This window comes from Arvicola amphibius, chromosome 7 (assembly GCF_903992535.2).
Source record: "Arvicola amphibius chromosome 7, mArvAmp1.2, whole genome shotgun sequence".
In the NCBI taxonomy this organism is placed as follows: domain Eukaryota; kingdom Metazoa; phylum Chordata; class Mammalia; order Rodentia; family Cricetidae; genus Arvicola; species Arvicola amphibius.
The window spans coordinates 17487482-17507103 of NC_052053.1; the positions used below are offsets into that span (position 1 = coordinate 17487482).

General features: G+C 36.4%; 1 protein-coding gene across 11 annotated transcripts in view; it reads left to right on the forward strand.

Annotated features, from left to right (window-relative positions):
• The window catches only part of LOC119818474 (sodium channel protein type 1 subunit alpha), a 78524-nt gene that overhangs the window by 44396 nt on the left and 14506 nt on the right, over window positions 1–19622 (forward strand). For 10 of the 11 annotated variants that reach the window (XM_038335869.1, XM_038335874.1, XM_038335870.1 and 7 more), the window contains exons 17-21: window positions 4563–4683; window positions 6284–6438; window positions 8186–8359; window positions 10155–10277; window positions 18156–18437. In XM_038335869.1, the coding sequence (XP_038191797.1) occupies window positions 4563–4683; window positions 6284–6438; window positions 8186–8359; window positions 10155–10277; window positions 18156–18437 (855 nt within the window). The remainder of the gene's footprint in view (window positions 1–4562; window positions 4684–6283; window positions 6439–8185; window positions 8360–10154; window positions 10278–18155; window positions 18438–19622) is intronic. The other variant, XM_038335879.1, reaches the window with a different exon arrangement.

Below are 19622 nucleotides of genomic sequence, written 5' to 3' on the forward strand. Positions count from 1 at the left end.
TTTCTTTGTTGTGTCTCTACATGCATGCAACGGTGCAATATACCCTTTGATCATGACGTTCCAGAATGATTTATTTTGAGTTAAACTCTCATTAATATACATAAATAAGATCCCTGTAATAAATCTGGTCTCCAAATAAAAGCATTTCATGTTTAAAATTAAAGCTGAGCACAAGAACAAGCCATCTGATTGATTCCTCCCGGATAAACACCGAGCCTGCTTTGCTTGTTCTGTGTTGTGTTTTTCACCTTCAAGGTCAAAATCACTTTCTGTACCAAAGAACAACTTTAAAAGCAAGAAACATGGCATAAATCCACTGTGAAGGGAAAATGCTCTTAGCATCAACATGGCAGATTTAAGTGATTTTGGAATGCCCTAGTGGGCAAGGCAAAGAGCGTGTTTCAAGAGCGATGCGGTTTCTGCATCCCTTCATCTCACCTCTTAAGAGAGCCTGCCAACTATTTATGGATTCCACAGATCGGAGGATATGTGTATAATTTAGCTCCTGGGGTTCACATGTAAAAATACACCCACTCTCTATTAAGTCCATTTGTGATTTAATAAGTTAAATATTGATTAATAGCTTAATAAGTGCCAAAATGTCTTTAAAATATTTTATTAATCTCAAAACAGTGAAAAACAATACTTTCATTTCAAAGTAAAAGTTAGTAGCGATTTAAGAACAGAAAAAGGAGAAGCAAATTAAATTTTAAATTAGTAAAATTCTTGTTTGAAAGACATTTGGGTTGCATTCTTACCTAGTATCTCTAAAATATTTTTGGAAACGTGTCTTGTGTGCAAAGTTGAAGTGAGCCCTTCCCTTGCAGCAAAAGAGCTTTCTTCCATGTTTGAGTGGTAGTGTTATATCAAAAAAAGAACTATACTCATTTTTTTAAAAAATTTTGACAATGAAAAAAAGGCCAGGCGGTGGTGGCGCACGCCTTTAATCCCAGCACTCGGGAGGCAGAGGCAGGAGGATCTCTGTGAGTTCGAGACCAGCCTGGTCTACAAGAGCTAGTTCCAGGACAGGCTCTAAAAAAGCTGCAGAGAAACCCTGTCTCGAAAAACCAAAAAAAAAAGACAATGAAAAAATAAAAATATATTGGTAAGCATATGTTTACTTCTAGAGTTTTGATACAATGTTTTTATCTTGTGCTTAAAATGTAAGTAACAAACTAAATGAAGACACCGTGTCTCTTAATGACACAACAATGAAGGTGAAAGTATGAGTTTTTTTTCCAAATTTACATTTATCTCATAAGTATTAGTATTTTTAATGTGAGCACTATTTGCCAGTGTCCAAGAGGGGTTTACAAAACTGAACTTTGTATTTGAACTCAAAGTAAATCGTAGTAAATTCCAGAAAATAGACGGTGAATGGAGGTATCTAACCTCAGATCTGGTCAATAAATTAATGTAAATTAGAAGACAGAATTTTGTTGACATGCAAAAGAGTTCCACAATAGCCTGGAATGGAGTATATTTATTTGGGGATAAACTCTCAGAAAGGGTAGTGACCCACAGTCCTCTGCATGCACTGGGAACTAGAACTAAATCCTGCAACCAAGAGGCCCACGTCTGCTTTTCATCTGATTTTTAGTACATGAGACCAACCCAAAGTGGGCTGGCATCTTAAAGGCTATTGGTTGAAGGAATTCCCACAGCAGAATTCCATCTAAAAACTAAGGGATGACAGGTCTTTATGCAATCCAACTTTTGGTAAACATGGTTGAGTTTTTGTGTTTCCAATTACACACCAATGTTTACCTTGTTTTTATTATTTTTTTATCAAACTGTCCTGTCATATCCTCACTACAAAGAAATTTTCTAATAACTCAAAAGAATAAAGTACAAGTAGAAATAATTTAAAGCTCATATTATATCTATGGATTAGGATGCCAATATACAAATAATAAGAAAAAAGCTGTCAGCCTGTGTTTATTCATGAAAAATACTTTGTAAGAGGTAAAACCATATGTAAGCAGCCTTAAAATGTCAAAATACGAAATGTGAATATAAATATATTACAAGTGAGTCTTACTGAGGAGGGGATCAATTTGTCTTCTACACACAATGACACCTTGAAAATATTAACATAATGCCTTTGGCTGAGTTCTTAAAAATTTCTCCAGGAATTTCTCAGATAATTCTTTATTATAGGACAATAAAAATAGTACTTAGTTTTATCAAAGCTATTGTAAGGAAACGCTTGTTTGTCCCGGCCACCCAGAACTGAAATAATCACACAGAAACTGTATTAATTAAATCACTGCTTGGTCCATCAGCTCTAGCTTCTTATTGGCTAACTCTTACATCATAATTTAACCCATTTCTATTAATCTGTATATCACCACGAGGTTGTGGCCTACCATCAAAGTTTCAGCATGTCTATCTCCAGCAACAGCAGCTCCATGGCATCTCCTGATTCTGCCCTTCTTTTCCCCAGCATTCAGTTCCATCTTCCCTGTCTATGTAAGTTCTGCCCTATCAACAGGCCAAGGCAGTTTCTGTTTTCATTAATGATAATCACAGCACAAGAGGGGGCTCCCACATCACCTTCCTTTTCTGTTTAAATAAAAAAAAGGCTTTAACTTTATCATAGTAAAATTACATATAACAAAACAGTTATCAAGCAAGAATTACAGTTATTTATATATACTTTATCTTTTGTCATAACTAAGGAAAACTTTAACTATAACTATAAATTCTTCAACTCCATCAAAGACTCCAGAAGAATACAATATTACCTAAGTAAACAAAAAGTGCATTGAAGCAACTTCCAAAATTCTAGAAATGACAGAGACATCTTGCTGCCTAGACAATTACCCAAAGTTCTTCTGTACCATTGGGGCATCCATCTTTAACCTATAGGCCCATAGTATCTGGAAAACTTTTCAATGAAGCAGGAAATTTCAAAAACAGTTCAGTCACTTTCTTCTGTATCCTGCAAAGTGTCTTGCAGACTCTTTCATGAAGCAGAAACCCCAAAAGATCATCTCACCTTTAGGCAAGTTCAGCAGTCATTTCTCTGCGGGTCCTGCATGTTCAGTGAAGCAATCCAGGCAAGAGCAGTTTCTTGCCCAAATGGCTAACCAACACCATAAGGAGCCTCTTCAATGACCATCTTCCTCTTGAAGTAGCTTGGTGCTGCCAGGAGCAGATGTGTCTCATTGTCATGAAAAGTCCTAAGTTGTTAAAACATTTTAAATGCCATATTTAAAGGTCTCTGAAAGATTTGAAGAATACCTAACTAACTGAAATATATCTCTATATATTTAAAAAAAACCTAGCATGACTACAGTCTTGACTATTATAGATAACTATTAACCTATATTTCTTAATCATACATTACATTTTTAAAATGAACTTCAAAAACACAATACCTTAATCAAGATTAGAAATAAATATACAAGCCGGGTGGTGATGGCGCACGCCTTTAATCCCAGCACTCGGGAGGCAGAGGCAGGCGGATCTCTGAGTTCGAGGCCAGCCTGGTCTACAAGAGCTAGTTCCAGGACAGGCTCTAAAGCTGCAGAGAAACCCTGTCTCGAAAAACCAAAAAAAAAAAAAAAGAAATAAATATACATATAACAAAACTGACCTTAAATTTGTATCAATAAACCAAGATACATACCAATGCAAATTATTCACATCTATATCAATCTATCAACTTTTGTTTTCTTTGAAAGGCAGAATAAAAAGTCAGTACCTCAAATGTATTAGTGAAAACTGTGGCCATCCTTGTATCCCAAAAAGTCAAAAAGAGAGCCATGTGTTTGATTACTACTGTCAAATGCTGAGAAACAGTGTTTCTATCTAGTTAGCTTCACATGGGATATTAGTATAAACATTATGCATTAAGGGAAACTGACTTTTCTGTGGATTTATTGATCTGTCTTTGCAATGCTTTATATTCTAAAATATTTTTCAGTAATTGGGAACCTGCTTATTTACTAATTTAAAGATATTTGTTTATTGATGTATTTTTTTAAACTTTTTGTAAGACATCTTGTCTCCAAAGAGCATATGGAATATAAAAATATGGGTGCTTTTATAATAAATAATTCTGATCTTCTGATCTAACTAACAATGGATATTATAAACATAAGTTAAAGCAGCAGGTCATAATAGCCAGAAGTAAGACAGTTTTAAAGAACCATATATAGACGTTCAAACATAGAATAGACTAAGGATTTTATTTCTTCCTAAGGTTTCTCTTGGTTTCATCCTCTCTCTCTCTCCTCCCCACTCCTACAAATCATGACATTGCCCTCCCCCGCCCAATCCACAGGACAGAAATGTCCTTACTATGTTACTGATGGTCACTTGTAACAACCCAACCTGATATGGCACTCTGATTGCATACAGAAATTCCTGGGCAAGGAATTTATAGTGAGCTTCTCCTTCTTCTTCTTCTGAATCTCTGTTTTACTATGAATGTTCAGGCCCTCTTTCCTCAAGAAAAACACAAAATACAGTCATAATAGTAATCCCTTCGTGGTATAATAATTCACCAGAGAATTATTAAAGGAATTTGCTCTTTATGCCCGTTTTCTGCACAGAAACTCAATGAAAGCAGTAGCTCTTCAGAAGGGAGCACAGTGGACATTGGGGCCCCTGCAGAGGAACAGCCTGTCATTGAACCCGAAGAAACCCTGGAGCCTGAAGCCTGCTTCACTGAAGGTAAAGGGGAGGTGGTCATGCTCGCACTGCACCTGGAGAGGGCAGCTTTTGCAGCTGCCAACCACCCAAAGTGGGTCCCTCACACACGAGAAAACTTAGGCCCATTTCAAGCATTTCGAAAATTTTAAATCCAGTACCGTACTCTGATTATTTCCTTTCAACCATAGCAGAGGTTATGAGTTTAGAGAAAAATGCTTCTGTTTCATCAAAACTCATGACTAATTGACATTTTTTTCAGAGAAAATAGTGATTGTTTTTACAAGAAGTTTATGTCTTAAATGTTTGTCCGATGCTCACAAAGAGAATTTGCTCGAATGGTAAATATTCTGGCTATGAAAATTCAGGGGGTTTCAAATTTAAAGCCAGGTTTTTACATGAAAAGCAAAATTCTTAATGCATACTGTGAACATAGGAAATGCACAGTGCCCTGGATTCCTGGGCTCTTCACAGAGCCTGCTTGAGCCGACAGAGATGCAGGCAAAAGTGTGAGACCCATTCTCCTATAGTTAGTATTTACTATGATTTTGAGCCTTTGAGATTTGAGTTTGGGAAATCTCAGTTTATTTCTAATTTTATATTCATTGTTCTTTGCCTGATAGGCCTAAAATGTCACCAGTCTTTCTTTGTTTCCTCTGTAAACTACGTATATTATCATGCTAAGCCTTTCTCAAAACTACCTTTGTGTGCCCATCAGGAAGTTTCTTGTTCTGCTGACGAATTCAAACAGAATTCACCCGGGCAGCTCTCTTGTGATTACTTTCTTAAGTGTTTGTGGCAGCTTACTCCTTCCTTCTGCCCCTTTCCTTCACTGCTCTGCTCCTTAGCTCTTCTTCCACTCATACCTTACTTTCTCTTTCTCTGCTTTCTTTCTGACATCCCACCTCTTCTCGCCACTGTCTTCCTTTTGCCTTGGGGCAGTGTTCCTGTATTTATCTCTTTTTTTAAAAAAAAAAGAAAAGAAAACTTAGTGTAAAGTACTTAAACACAAGAACATATATAGTACTTTCTTCTTTCCCTTTTAATTTTTTTCCATGGTGTTTAGAAAGGCAATTAGTGATGGCCACAGGTTTGATTCAGAAAATAAAAGCAATGTGGGGAAGCCAAAGGCGCATCGAAACAGGGTCATTCAAATCACCTGTTAGTAAACTCAGCTATCTCAGGAAAAACATACACACCCTTCCAGGAGCACCACAAGAATACCTATATGCTGATGGAATCTGTATTGCCACTCTACACACTTCTTAAGGGGGATGTTTAATGTTCAGTTATCAATTTTATTTTGCAGTCCTTTAATCGAGCAGCTACAACAGAATATAATACATTCATACCGTAAAGACAAACTACTTGTCACATTTGTAATTTACAAAGTGGTTTTTTTAAAGCATCATTGTGCAAAGAAAAGGCAAAATCTGAAGATGCCGCGTGGTCCATCGATTTCCCATCGCTCATAAATACACACTTGTTGCTGTAAGATGAAAGTGTGATCACAGTCAATTAGGGGTCACGCTGGTGGTGGAAGGATACACCTGGGCTTGACAAGGTGCATTATGGCGGCGGCAGAGCTGTCTTCTCTACTCCTATTGGAACCTTATGTTTGCAGGCTGTGTACGGAGATTCAAGTGCTGTCAAATTAGTGTGGAGGAAGGGCGAGGAAAGCAATGGTGGAACCTGCGTAGAACTTGCTTCCGAATAGTTGAGCACAACTGGTTTGAGACCTTCATTGTGTTCATGATCCTCCTGAGTAGCGGTGCTCTGGTGAGTGAACGTAATTAAGTAATTAACCCAACGTGCTACAGCAGGGACTCTGAAAATCACCTGGCACCAGGGACTTTCTAACCCTTTGCACTCCATAGCCTTAGTTGCCACTGAGGCTTCAATTATTCCACCTTTTAATCTCCCAGACACAAATTTAACAAGTAACTCTGTATTGCTGGGCTTGCTTTCTGTATGTGTGTATATTTCTAATCATTCATTTCTAAGCATTCATCAGTGCTTGCTTATTATGAAGAAGCTCAGAAAAGTTGGCCCTTCTGCTTGGTCATTATAAACAAATGAGTATTCATTTCCTCTCTGCTGAATGAAACGTGAAAGTGAGAACCACAGAAAAGTTCGTGGAAGAGCTGTTACTATGATTCCACGTCCTCTGAGATCGAATGAACTCTGGGTGGGCACTCCAATAGGTCCTTAGGAAGCACTTCTCTGTCCCTTTTCGTGTGTGCTCACAACTCTTGGGCTTCTCAGAAAACAATGAATATTCGTGAAAATTAATAGTGGACAGAATGCCTAAGTGATGATTTAAAGATTGGATTCTCTTCATTGGAAGATGTTAGTTCCATCAGAATCTCTTTAAATTTAGATGAAAATTATTTACAAAGATAGAACTATATTGGTAGCATTTTAGAATTTTAGATGTAAAGAAATATTGAAGTCATAAAATAGTTTGATTTGTTTGTTTCTGTTTTGGGGGTTATTTTATTTTATTTTTGGTTTTTTGAGACCAAGTTTCTCTGTAGCTTTGGAGCCTGTCCTGGAACTAGTTCTTATTGACTAGGCTAGCCTCGAACTCACAGAGATCCACCTGCTTCTGCCTCCCAAGTGCCTGGCTGTCATAAAATATTTAATAGATAGATGATAAATAGAGAGAGAGATGTTCATACATATATGCATACATGGATTCACAGATAAAATATATACATAAATAAATACAAAGTGCTTCCCTGAGTAAAACAGAATTTCTTACAAGATTTTAAATCTTGTATTTATTTTCCTGTTGATTTCTGGGTAGGATAAATGTTTTCTTCATACCACTTTAGCCAAAAAATCCTTTCATCATTGAACAAAATATATCTCAGAAGTAAAGTACCATCTCAGGTTTATTTTAGTACAACACATAGTAGGATCTAACTAAAAAGTAATGTCACGTTAACATTAAGTAATGTCGCCTTATCTCTGCTAAGAAGTAAAACTATCTGCAAAATCAATAAACAAAATACAGTGACGTACTTAGTAAAATTGGACAATATGTTGATAAACCATTCCTGCTTTATAAAAACCATCATTATTTATTTAATCTCTTCTCTATAAAAAACATAAGTAAGAGATGGAATATTTTTCCCTCTCATGGAGCTGAAGGTAGAATTTCTGGTCTCACATAGCTTAGACAAATACTCTAGCCTCTGAGTCACACCCATGGCAAGAAAAGAATGACAATGTCTGCCATGCAATATGACAATGAAGACATACTTTCTGGCCTAGCCAATTGGCTCATGAAATTATACTTTCACTTCAGAAAGAGTAGAGTCATGAAGACCCCTCTGGTTTTAGTACCTAGAAAAGTATGCCTTTTTTATCTAATTTAAAATGAAAAGACCCAGAGAGTAGCAGAACAACACCAAGTCTCTCCTGTCTCAAGGGAATACCATGTGCATATACAATCTGGAAAAATAAAGCTTTCGGATTCTGTGGCTTGTGAAAGCTAAAATGTGTGACTTTTTCTTCTTAGGCCTTTGAAGACATATACATTGATCAGCGGAAGACCATCAAGACCATGCTGGAGTATGCTGACAAGGTCTTCACTTACATCTTCATCCTGGAGATGCTTCTCAAGTGGGTGGCCTATGGCTATCAAACTTATTTTACCAATGCCTGGTGTTGGCTGGACTTCTTAATTGTTGATGTAGGTATCTTCCATGTCATGTCTTTTGCTAGAGGTAGTTTGTCCCATTTGTAGCCTTCTTCTAAAATGATGAAACTCTGGCCACTGTGCTATGATGACAAGATGGGCTGCCCAGCCCTTGAACCTCTCACCAAATGATAGCGGGAAACTCAGAAGTTTAGACCGATTCAGTAACTAATCAAAATAAGGGAGCTGACACACATCTCTAATTGCAGCACTAGAGAGGCAGAGGCAGGCAGATCTCTGAATTCGAGGCCAGCCTGGTCTACAGAGCATGTCCCAGGACAGCCGGGGCTATACAGAGAAACCATTAGGAAAACCAATATAAGTAAATGAATGAATGAATAAATAAGGGAGATAAGATCTAGTAGAATATATAAATTTATATTTATAAAACATGTTGGAAATATACAAGATAAATGATGGAAAAAACATTTAGAATGTGGTGTTTATGCTGCCAGGTTATGAATCAGTCAGTCTCCAGTTAGACTCTCCACCAAACTGATTTTGTGCCCCAATAGCAAAGAAAACTGGAAAACTAATGGGACATTGGGTACTACTATAATTTTGTAAATCTCTGTTACTTACTGGAAGATTTTATGCAGAGATTTCTAGCTCCGTAAACCTGCAGAGGATAGGGAAAGACATGTCTACTTTATGTCAGGGAGGAAATTTTCTCTGATATAAACAAGATTTACAGAAAGCCCTTGATACAGCAGATGTTCTTATAGAGAATTTTAGTTATTAATAATCAATATTTCTTTTACTTAGAACAAGTAACAAGGCCACCCAGTGAGGTTAAGATGAAGTGAGTGGATTGAAGGGAACCCCAAAGGAACAATCAATTTTATAATATTGAAGGAAATGAATCATTAGAAATTACCTCATGTTTTGATAACTCACAGTTGGAGTACTTTGTAAATTCTTTCCTTTTAATATTCACCTATGATCATTTTATATTTTTAATATTTTTGAAGTTTTTCATACAGTATATTTTGATATCATTTCTCCTCCAAGTTCTCCCAGATCTTCCCTAGACTCACAACTTCATGTTCTTTAAAATGTGAAAGAAGAAAAGAAGAAAACAAACCAAAAGTAAAAATAAAAACCACCAAACCAAAACAAACAAACGACAATCCTGATTCCATTTTGTCTTGATCAACTACTTATCATGAGGACAGTCCTCGAATGTGGGTGATATATAACCCAGTGTCACTAAACTGAAGAAAATTGGTTTTCTGTCTCTGAGAGGTTATCAGTTACAGATAATTTCTTCATTAGGGGTATGACTTTCTGCTCTTGTCCCCTCCCCCAGGCTGGGATTTAGTCTGGTTTAAATTTTCTTCTGGTACTGTGCATGCTCTCGCTATTGCTGTGAATTCAAGTGTGTCTCACTCTGTTGTGTCGGGAAGACACTTCTTCCTTGGAGTTTTTCACCAACTCTGGCTCTTAAGATCTTTCAGCATCCTCTTCCTCATGGCTCCCTAAGCCTTAAGAGGAGGGATCTAATGAAGACATCCCATTTAGGGCTGAGTGCTCCAAAGGCTGAGTGCTCCCACTCAGCCTTGTCCAGTTGTGGGTATCTACTGTAAGAAGCAGCTTCTCGGATGAGGGTTGAGTGACACCATCTATAGATATAGCAAGATGTCGTTGGAAGTCACTTTATTGCTATGTTCTTTTAATAGAGTAACAGAACAACTATCAATTTTAAAAATTGCATCTTTTATATTAGGTGGGAGCTACAAATTGAACAAAAGCAGTTTTGTTTATTCTTCATTTTATTTGTGTTGTGCAGGTTTCTTTGGTCAGTTTAACAGCAAATGCCTTGGGTTACTCTGAACTTGGGGCCATCAAATCCCTCAGGACACTGAGAGCTCTGAGACCACTAAGAGCCTTATCACGATTTGAAGGGATGAGGGTAAGAAAATGGAAACTCTGGAGTATTCTATATTGCCAAAGCTAGACTGAATCCAGTTTAACTAACAAGAAATAGATGCATGCAAAAGGAATGGCGACTCTTTGCAAAAAAAAATTGCTATTTTATCATTTTCTCTGTTGCATATTGACTTCTTGGTGATATGCAAGAGAAAATAGCCCTTTCTGAAAATGATTCAATATCATTTATCTGCTTGGCTAATTATAATGACCTTATTTCATAATTGATCTTGGGAGTTTCCTTATAATCCCAAACTCAAAAAAAGGCAGATACTCTATTTGATAACTAAGGAGTTATAAGATATAATTTTGTGTCATGTCATTCTCTGTTGTGATGACCTGTCTGTACTTAAGGAATCTTACTGAAATTAATGTTATTCATGAATATGTATGAGTACAAAGGGGACAAAATGAGTTCTTGAGTGTTTTGTCTTTAGAATGCCAACATTTTCATTATCTTAATATATTCAAGGACGAATATGAACTACTGGCTGACTTATCCCTTATAGCACCAAGTTGTAACTAAGCTAATCTTAAAACATAAATAAGATACCAAGTTAAATATATATACCCACACATCTTATAACAATAAAGCCAAGCTATTAAGGAAAAAGAAACAGAACATGTATTTTATATTCATTACTATAGATGACTCACCAATGAACCTTAACTTAAAACTCATTTCTCACTTATACAAAATTTTATTTCACCCTTTTGCGCAAACACTAAGCCCTTCTCCATAATTGATCACAGGGTAGAATTTTGCATTTATTGACTTACTGTTATTATGATTATTTTAAAGCATAAAACATTTATGTAAGATTACAGTGTAAAATTTGATTTTATATTTTTAAGACCCAAAATGCATGTTCTCTAACCAAAGCAGATAAAACGTGCAAACGAAAGAGAAAGCCTTTGTCCTGTTACAGCCTTAGGGTCACCTATGCTCTCGGGCAAGTGATGCTACCGGATCTTCTGCAGCGTGGAAATGGCAGGCATCCTGTGTTCCCTCATAAATAGACGTCTATTATCGATTTTATTATAGTACACTTCAAAAGGCTTAACACTCATTTTAATTTCCCTAACATATATGGAAACGTCTCTTTACTAGTCACAGTCAAGCTCAAAGAAGTCTTGATTTCATATTCACATTTATATTAAAAACTATTGTATGCTTTCTCCAGGTTATGCAGGCATTAATCTTTTCCAGTTTAAAAAAAAAAAAAACACTGTCACTCCAGAATGGCAATTTCAGTTGTCAAGGACAACATCATTCTCATGCATTTTATATAAAATTATGTTGACTGAATTAAAATCCATAATTTAAAAAGCTCCCCAATGCTGAATGATGCTAAGTATATGTGGTTGTTAGAAAATATTTCAAATTTGATCTTTTATAAGATTGTTAAATCTACAGTCTTTTATTTTTAAATTTTTATATGTTTTTATCCTTTATTGATTTTTATTTTTATATGTAAGATTTACTTTCTGTAACAAATGACTTTCTTTTCTAACTTCTGTTTCTGATAATAGTGACTTTATCTATTATTATTAATAATGCTTTTTTTAAAAAAAACTGAAGTCATAAAAAAAACTCTGTGTAGATGCTAAGAAGCTCATTTCTGACTATGATTCCTTGGCTCAACATGAGGCCAGGAACACCACACACCAACGGCAACTCCTCAGCACCAGCTTGGCATTGTAAAGTCAAAATAACATTCTTCTCGCTCCTTCTGCTATATTTCTAGTATATAAATTCTTCTCTGTGAAAATCTGACTGTGGGTGATGGGGAGGTTGGATGTGATGATGCCTGTGACCGGGAACTGAGATTAGGATGTCTTCAGAAACTCTCATTTTATTCTCTGTGGCAGCATAGAATCGCAATAGCTGGGTCACAGTGAAAACCAGGCACTCACTCTGCTTTGGGTTTCTGTCACTCTTTCAAAGCATGTGCTTTTATGCAACACTACTGAATCCGGCATGCTGCATAATGCTTGAGAAGGAGTTAGCAAGTAATAAACGAGACATCATCACGTTGTCCTTTTTTTGTTCTGCATGGTTTATGCACATTTTTGGCTGACAGCTTTTGAACATTTATTGTATTTCAAATTTCCAGTCCAAATGTTTCAACTTGTGAAATTGAACTGAATGAACCAATGTCGTGAATACCTAGGGTCAACTCAAACTGGTATTTAAATTAGCATTTTAGTTTCCTAGTCTGGGAAATCGTAAATACCACTTCAGAGGAACTCAAGTCTTAATTGCTAGGGAAACAGACAGCGAGCATCATATACAAAAAGTAGCACCAAATGTTCTGTCATATCACATCTCTAACTAATAATAAACTATATATTTCTATTTTATATAGGATAATCTTGCTCCAACTTGGATGGGGTGGAGCGGTGGTTCCTCCCCTCAGCCCTTTATTATGGGTACTGTATTACCCCTTTTGCTACCTTTAATCCTTGCACTGTGACTTATGTGTAGTGGGGATGAGGGAGGGAACGGGAAGGGTACGATTGTACCACAGTAGGTACAACGCAACGTTTACTTCCTAATCCACTACTTTCAGTGAGCTTAACTTTCTTTTGGGAAAAAATAATATATATATATATATATTTAGATTAATCTTAACTTCTGTGGATTATGACCCCAGTAGTGCATATTTTTGTTAAATTTCACTAAATATATATGATTTAGCTACTGTGTACTTCATTGTCCATTTATTGGGATATGACTTGATTGGTGAGGGTGGGGGACCCTGGTGTAGGATGATTATGATAAAATTGTTCTAACTTGTCAAGCTGATGATAGTGTCTGAGGCATATATCTCTTGCCATGGAGACACTGCTCTGGTCTCTCCAAGGGCCAGCTGAAGTCCATAAGTTGACTGTTAATGTGTGTGAGCAGAGGCTAAGGTGGAACATGCCAGGCATCAAAGGGTCATTATTGATTATGCTCTGTCTCAGTTTCTATCGCTAAAAATATGTTATTTGCAAAAGGCAGAAAGGTGAGATACCCGTGAAAGAGCAGAACATACAAAAATATGTTTTAAATTCTAAAACCAAGAAACGTCAAAAATGAGCTTAATTGAACTATATAGAATAGAGCACACATGTAGAAATAAAAAACCCTCATGAGCACTAAGGTATTAATGCATAAGCCAACTCCTTGCAAGCCACCCCAGCATCTGTGGACATTGTGACGACATCACAGTGAACCCCAAAATAAAAACAAATCTCATTTTCATTACCTCTTAAAATTCAGGAGTCTCATGTAAGAAAGATAATTTTTGTTATTTAGAATAAGAAAAATAGCGTTTTGTTTGAATAATTGATACATTTGCCTATCAGACATATTAATAAAATTTAATAATACTGATTTAGGTGTTAGGCTTTTTGAAGATTTTTTTTTACTTTTCATATTCAGAAGTCATGATTTCTACTTTCCTATTATTACATTATTATTCATACAACTTTTCTGTATTTCTTAGAAAAGCTATGGAAACAATGATTAGCACTGACTTGAAAAATCAAATCTCTTCACTTAGAGGAAACTTGAGTGCACTGAAATGTCCAACATCCACTAGCATATTTGTCTGTTCCTCATTTTTCATCAATTTAACCAGAAGTGTGGACCTTAAGGAAGAAAGAGACTCTAAGAACTGATTGTGCTACTAAAGAGAAATCCTACTGGGAGATGGTTTTAAAAAATTGTTGGAAGAAGCAGTCTCTACAATCAACCCATTAAGCATGCTTCTTTCTTAGACATCTCCTTTTTATGCACCTTATAACCTCAATTTGTTCTTTCCAATTTACTTAGACTAACTCTTCCCAGTACATCCCCACATAGGAGCCAATTACTGACTCTCCCTAGAGACTGAAAGGAATTAATACATCTCCCTCTCTGCAGAACCAGGGGATGCTTGGGGCTCTTGGGAAAGACAATCCCTTTGTGACCTTTTGCTCTGTACTTTAATGAAATAACGACTTTAAGTGTATTTTGATTGACAAATCCTCTGATGCTACGCCAAATGGTTTTCCAAGACAAAGTTCCTTGCGAAATAAAATTTCTCACTGGGCCAAATCTATGGCAAATTTGTACATCTTCTCCTGAACTACATTTCTACACAATACTGGACATCATCACAAACTCAGTAATGAACATTAATTTCAATTCAAAACCAATCCCTGTTTCAAAGGATTTCACTCATATTTATTACATTATACAAAAAAATCCTTATTCAAATCTTTACTTATCCTTCTCATATAATCTAGAAATAAAATCTAAAAATTATGTTGTGTTCAAAACATGCTAAGATAAATTTTACTTTATTTGTTTCTTCAGGCAGTTATTTTCCTTTTCCTATTCTGAAAGATCTCTGTCTCACTCAAAACAATCAAAGTCTTAATAACTAGTAAATATGTATTTGTATCTTACATTTTTACAAAGCTGTCTGCAGAGATGGTAACTCCGTCTCCAGATGGTTCAATTCCTAGCCAGTCAAGCATGAGGACTAGAATTTGGTTCCCCAGAACCCATGTAAATTCCAGATAAGAATAACAGCTCACCTGTAATTCCAGAGCTAAGCAGATGGAAAGAGATCTCCAGAAAAAGCTAGCTAGCTACACTAGCCCTGACAGCAAGCTCTGAGTTCAAATGACTCAATGAGTAAGATTCAAAACAGTCAAAGAACACCTCCACTCCTACATCTACTTCATGCCTCTACACATGTGTTCCACATGTGCATGCACACTTGCACACATATATGCTGTCACACGGAAACACACATCTATGCATGAGACATACACACATTAAAGTATCATAATCTACCAAAGATATAGGAATCTAACTTTCACACAGAAACCCGTAAGTGGTGGGAGTTCTTGAAAAAATAAGTAGGGGGAATGAAAAGGAGCATGAAATGCCAATTCTGGCCCACTTTCCGAACCTTCCTTGTTTTAGCTTCATTAGTCTCATTTTCCAAATGAAACCCCAACACAAAATTGTCTTTGAAGTTCTTTCCAGTACTAAAGTTAAGAGTCTTGAATTCAAAGGAGACAACTCTCACCTTTGTTAAGGAGGCTGACCCGGTGGGTAGAGTTAGACTAAGTAAAGGACGTGCTTATTTTGAGCTAAAGTCTTGAGAAGGGGTGTGGTCATCTCAAGGAGAAATACTGGGAAGTTGTAAAGAAAGAAGAGTCTCAGGCAAACGCATTAGCACATAGTTACCATCAGAGAGGGGTTTGGAGTGTATGTGGCCAGCTAGGGAAGCTGGAAGAGGAAATTTACCATGGTAGTGAGAGATTCTTCTGCAGCCATGTCTGACACCTGAGCAGAATCCCCATAAACCACCCTGTATGGTGGAAAAAACAGCTCCTGAAAGTTGTCCTCTGACTGCCATACAGTGCTAAACATTTAACATGTTCATACACACACACATACTCACACAGATAGATAGATAGATAGATAGATAGATAGATAGATAGATAGATAGATAGATGATAGATAGATAGATAGATAGATGATAGATAGATAGATAGATAGATAATAGATAGATATAGATAGATGATAGATAGATAGGTAGATAGATAGATAGATAGATAGATAGATAGATAGATAGATAGATAGATGATAGATGATAGATAGATAGATAGATGATAGATAGATATAGATAGATGATAGATCGATAGATAGATAGATAGATAGATAGATAGATAGATAGATAGATAGATAGACAGATAGATGATAGATAGGTAGGTAGATGATAGATAGATAGATAGATAGATAGATAGATAGATAGATAGATAGATGATAGACAGACAGATAGACAGTTATGGTGGGTAGGTAGGCAGACAGGCAGATAGACACATAAGTGGATAAATAAGTGGACAAATAAATGTTTCAAGGAAAGTAGATAGAGACTAAGGAGTGATGTAGATGTCAAAGAGAGATAAATTTTTCTAATGGCTAAAGAACCACCAGGAAATTTTAAAATGGGACTTGGAATAGCTTTCAGCTTTGGATAGAAGGAATATATCTACCCCAAGTATCCATGATATCCATGTAGCAAGATATCTATGCCAAAAGAAGGGGAAAGAACAATCTGACAATAATGTACTAATGTTCTAAAGTAACAGAGATCAGAGCCAAGGAGATCAGGAAGGTGGGCAAACGGCCAAGTCGGAAAGGTTTGAAGAACACAGCACGAGAGCTGCAGACCAGTATCGGGGTGGTCAGTGCCATGGGGGTTAAAGGCAGAAACTCACTTGGTAGTACCAACTCCGTAGTCACAGCAGACACAACCTTCAATGTTCATTGAGACGATAAACCCAAAGAGGAACGATTGCTCCATTTCATTATTCATTACTCAAATTCAAAAAATTAACTCTATGAGTACATTTAAAATAATATCTAAAAGTATTTTTAGAATCCTTTTCAATAAATAACTTCAAAATTAAATTGAAGATCACTTCAACAAATAATATGTAAAGAAAGGTTTGTGTGTTAACTCTTTCAGGCAGGCTATAGAGTGAGATAGTTGCTATGTATATATGTATTTCTCCACACAAGCCTGTCCTCGGTTTCTGCCTGGACAGCTCAATCGAATTAACCTTTTCATGTTCATTTCCAAGCTTTGTCATAATTTCCTTTGGCCCACTTAACACACTGTTTTGTGGCCCCCGGTGGTTATTGTTTCCTACAGAGTTCAACCAGGGCTCAGAAGTACACGGAATTGGCTCTTATACTACCATCAGACAGGCAAAACCATTTATTCGGAAATTCAACTCTAATCAAAAGAAAGTAGGTGATATTAAGAAGCACCAAACTGACAGAAGCAGCAGGCATTGCCACATGATTGGCACCAATCTCAGCCATTCATGTTCAAGTCTGAGACACATCCGCCACTGAAGAGTGTCGTAGGTCTAGCCTTTATCCCCTCTCTTAGCTACTCATGTGCTGCTCCGGAGAGAGCTATGGAGAAGGAAGCTGGAACTCCCAGAGAGTAGATATTTTTAATCTGTGGTCCTGAATTAAGGATAAGAAGGAAATAAGTTCCTTTTTTATAAAAAAAAAAAGGGGGGGGGGGAGATAACAGTTTAGCACAGGGCTTTACAGAGTCACATCAGATCTGAGAAGTATGGCCCTCCCTCCTCTTCTCATTTTCCTGCGAAACTGATCTTCCTAGTGTTTCATTTAAAATAAGTTTATTGGATTAAACTCAGTAAATGAAACAACTGGCATGACTGGAGCTTGAAATAAACGATGTGATGATCTACTGAAATACATAATGCTAAATTGTCTTGCTTCTTATGCAAAAACTATTATTAGTTATAGCGATGCATGGATAATTAAGGCCAAAAATATATTAGGTGTTTAAAATAGTTTTATATTTATACATCTTAATTTTAGTTTATTTCTAACATATACTGGTCAAATCAATTCATGCCCAAATGTTTTAGTTATGTTCTTTGACATATTGGTTTTTTTCATTGTTTTTGAAATGAGCTAATCTTCTGCTCAGAAGTTCCTACTTCTCTTTTTTTCTAATAAACTACACATCTGATGTCATCCAGTAGCAAATTCCTCTGATTTTCCTTTTTTTTAGCTCCTCCTTTATATTGAATTTCTTCTTCCCCCCCCCCCCCGTTTCTTTGCATATGGCCTATATTTATTTTTCTAAGCATAACATTTATGGAAGAATGGATTTATTTTAAGATTATTTTTGCTTTGCTCTTACATAAATAGGCTAAGTAGTCTTGGTAGAAAAAAAATAAAGATGAAAATTCCTAGGGGAATGTCTTTCTGCTTTGAACCAATAAGAATTCTGACTCTTCTTTCTCTCCATTTGTGTATTAGGTGGTTGTGAATGCCCTGTTAGGAGCAATCCCCTCCATCATGAATGTGCTTCTGGTTTGTCTTATATTCTGGCTCATTTTCAGCATCATGGGCGTAAATTTGTTTGCTGGCAAATTCTACCACTGTGTTAATACCACAACTGGTGACATGTTTGAAATCACCGAAGTGAACAATCATTCCGATTGCCTAAAACTCATAGAAAGAAATGAAACTGCCCGCTGGAAAAATGTGAAAGTAAACTTTGATAATGTAGGATTTGGGTATCTCTCTTTGCTTCAAGTTGTAAGTGAACACTCTTTTCTCTAAAAATTTCATTGCTCAGAATACTAACAAAGTGGTTATTGCAGAGTTATTTAGTTAAGAAGAAAGCTTGTAATAATTTTTCAGCATTATTTGTTGGTACAAGTCTCAGAGTCCAGAAGAGTAGGAACGTTCACATGAGAAGGCAGAGTCAACAGAGGTCAGGCGTTTCAGTTTTTCCCAAGGGTCTCATTTTCTTTTTCTTGCGTTTCCTCAAATTCCTGTCTTTATGAAAAAGTTTGTTAATAACTAAATGAAATCACTGGTATTTAGCAAACATTCCTGGATAGTAGCTGATGTGTAAGAATTCACTGACGCTCAGCGACGCTACTCTGATTTGGAAGTTTGAGAAAGATGGTTGGGTGTGAAGATTATGTTTTCCCAGTGGGGGGAAAAAAAATAACAGAGTGCCAGCATGTAGAATTCAAAGGCAGACAACTCTAGTCTCAAACCATATGAGATTTCATTGCCATTGCTGAGTTCTGTTTTACCCTAAACATCCCATTAGTTCCCTAAGAATAGTTTATATGTGTATTTTTAAATTATGAAAGGTGGTGGGTCCTTAAATGTATTTATCCAGGGACACTTCTAACTGCAACACAGTGAGTGTAAGCAAAAACCAGATTATTTACTAAAACAAAACAAAACAAAACAAAATACTGGTCTAGTTTTTCTGCTTAAAAAAGAAAAACAAATAAAAAACGCTATATATTTTCTTCTCTTTCGCTTCTTTACGATGTTCGGAGCAGAACTGTACTTGGTTTGCTAAGATAAGGTTTTGGGTCCTTAACAGAGAACCAGCAAACAAGCCTATGCTGTTGCCAACAGCTTTCATAGACGTCCTTACTACTATTCTTTGATAACCTTGTCTCTTTTTGTGTTCTTGGAATATCTTTCTCCCAGACCTTGTAGCCTACTCTGAATGTTTACTGCTGAATACAAGGATTTTTGAAATAGAGCAAGAATAATCTCGTAACCATTATAATGGGTTCACCGTGTTTTGCTTCCATCCCTGCTCACCCTGTACTGACACTCACACTGATAAGTCGTGTATCCAAAGTATCACTTTCTTCATAAAACCAAGGACAGAAAAATCGGCATTTTAAATAATCCTTTGAAATGCTAAGTGATTCTGAAAAAGAAGGGGCTGGCTGCACAAGGTTCTTC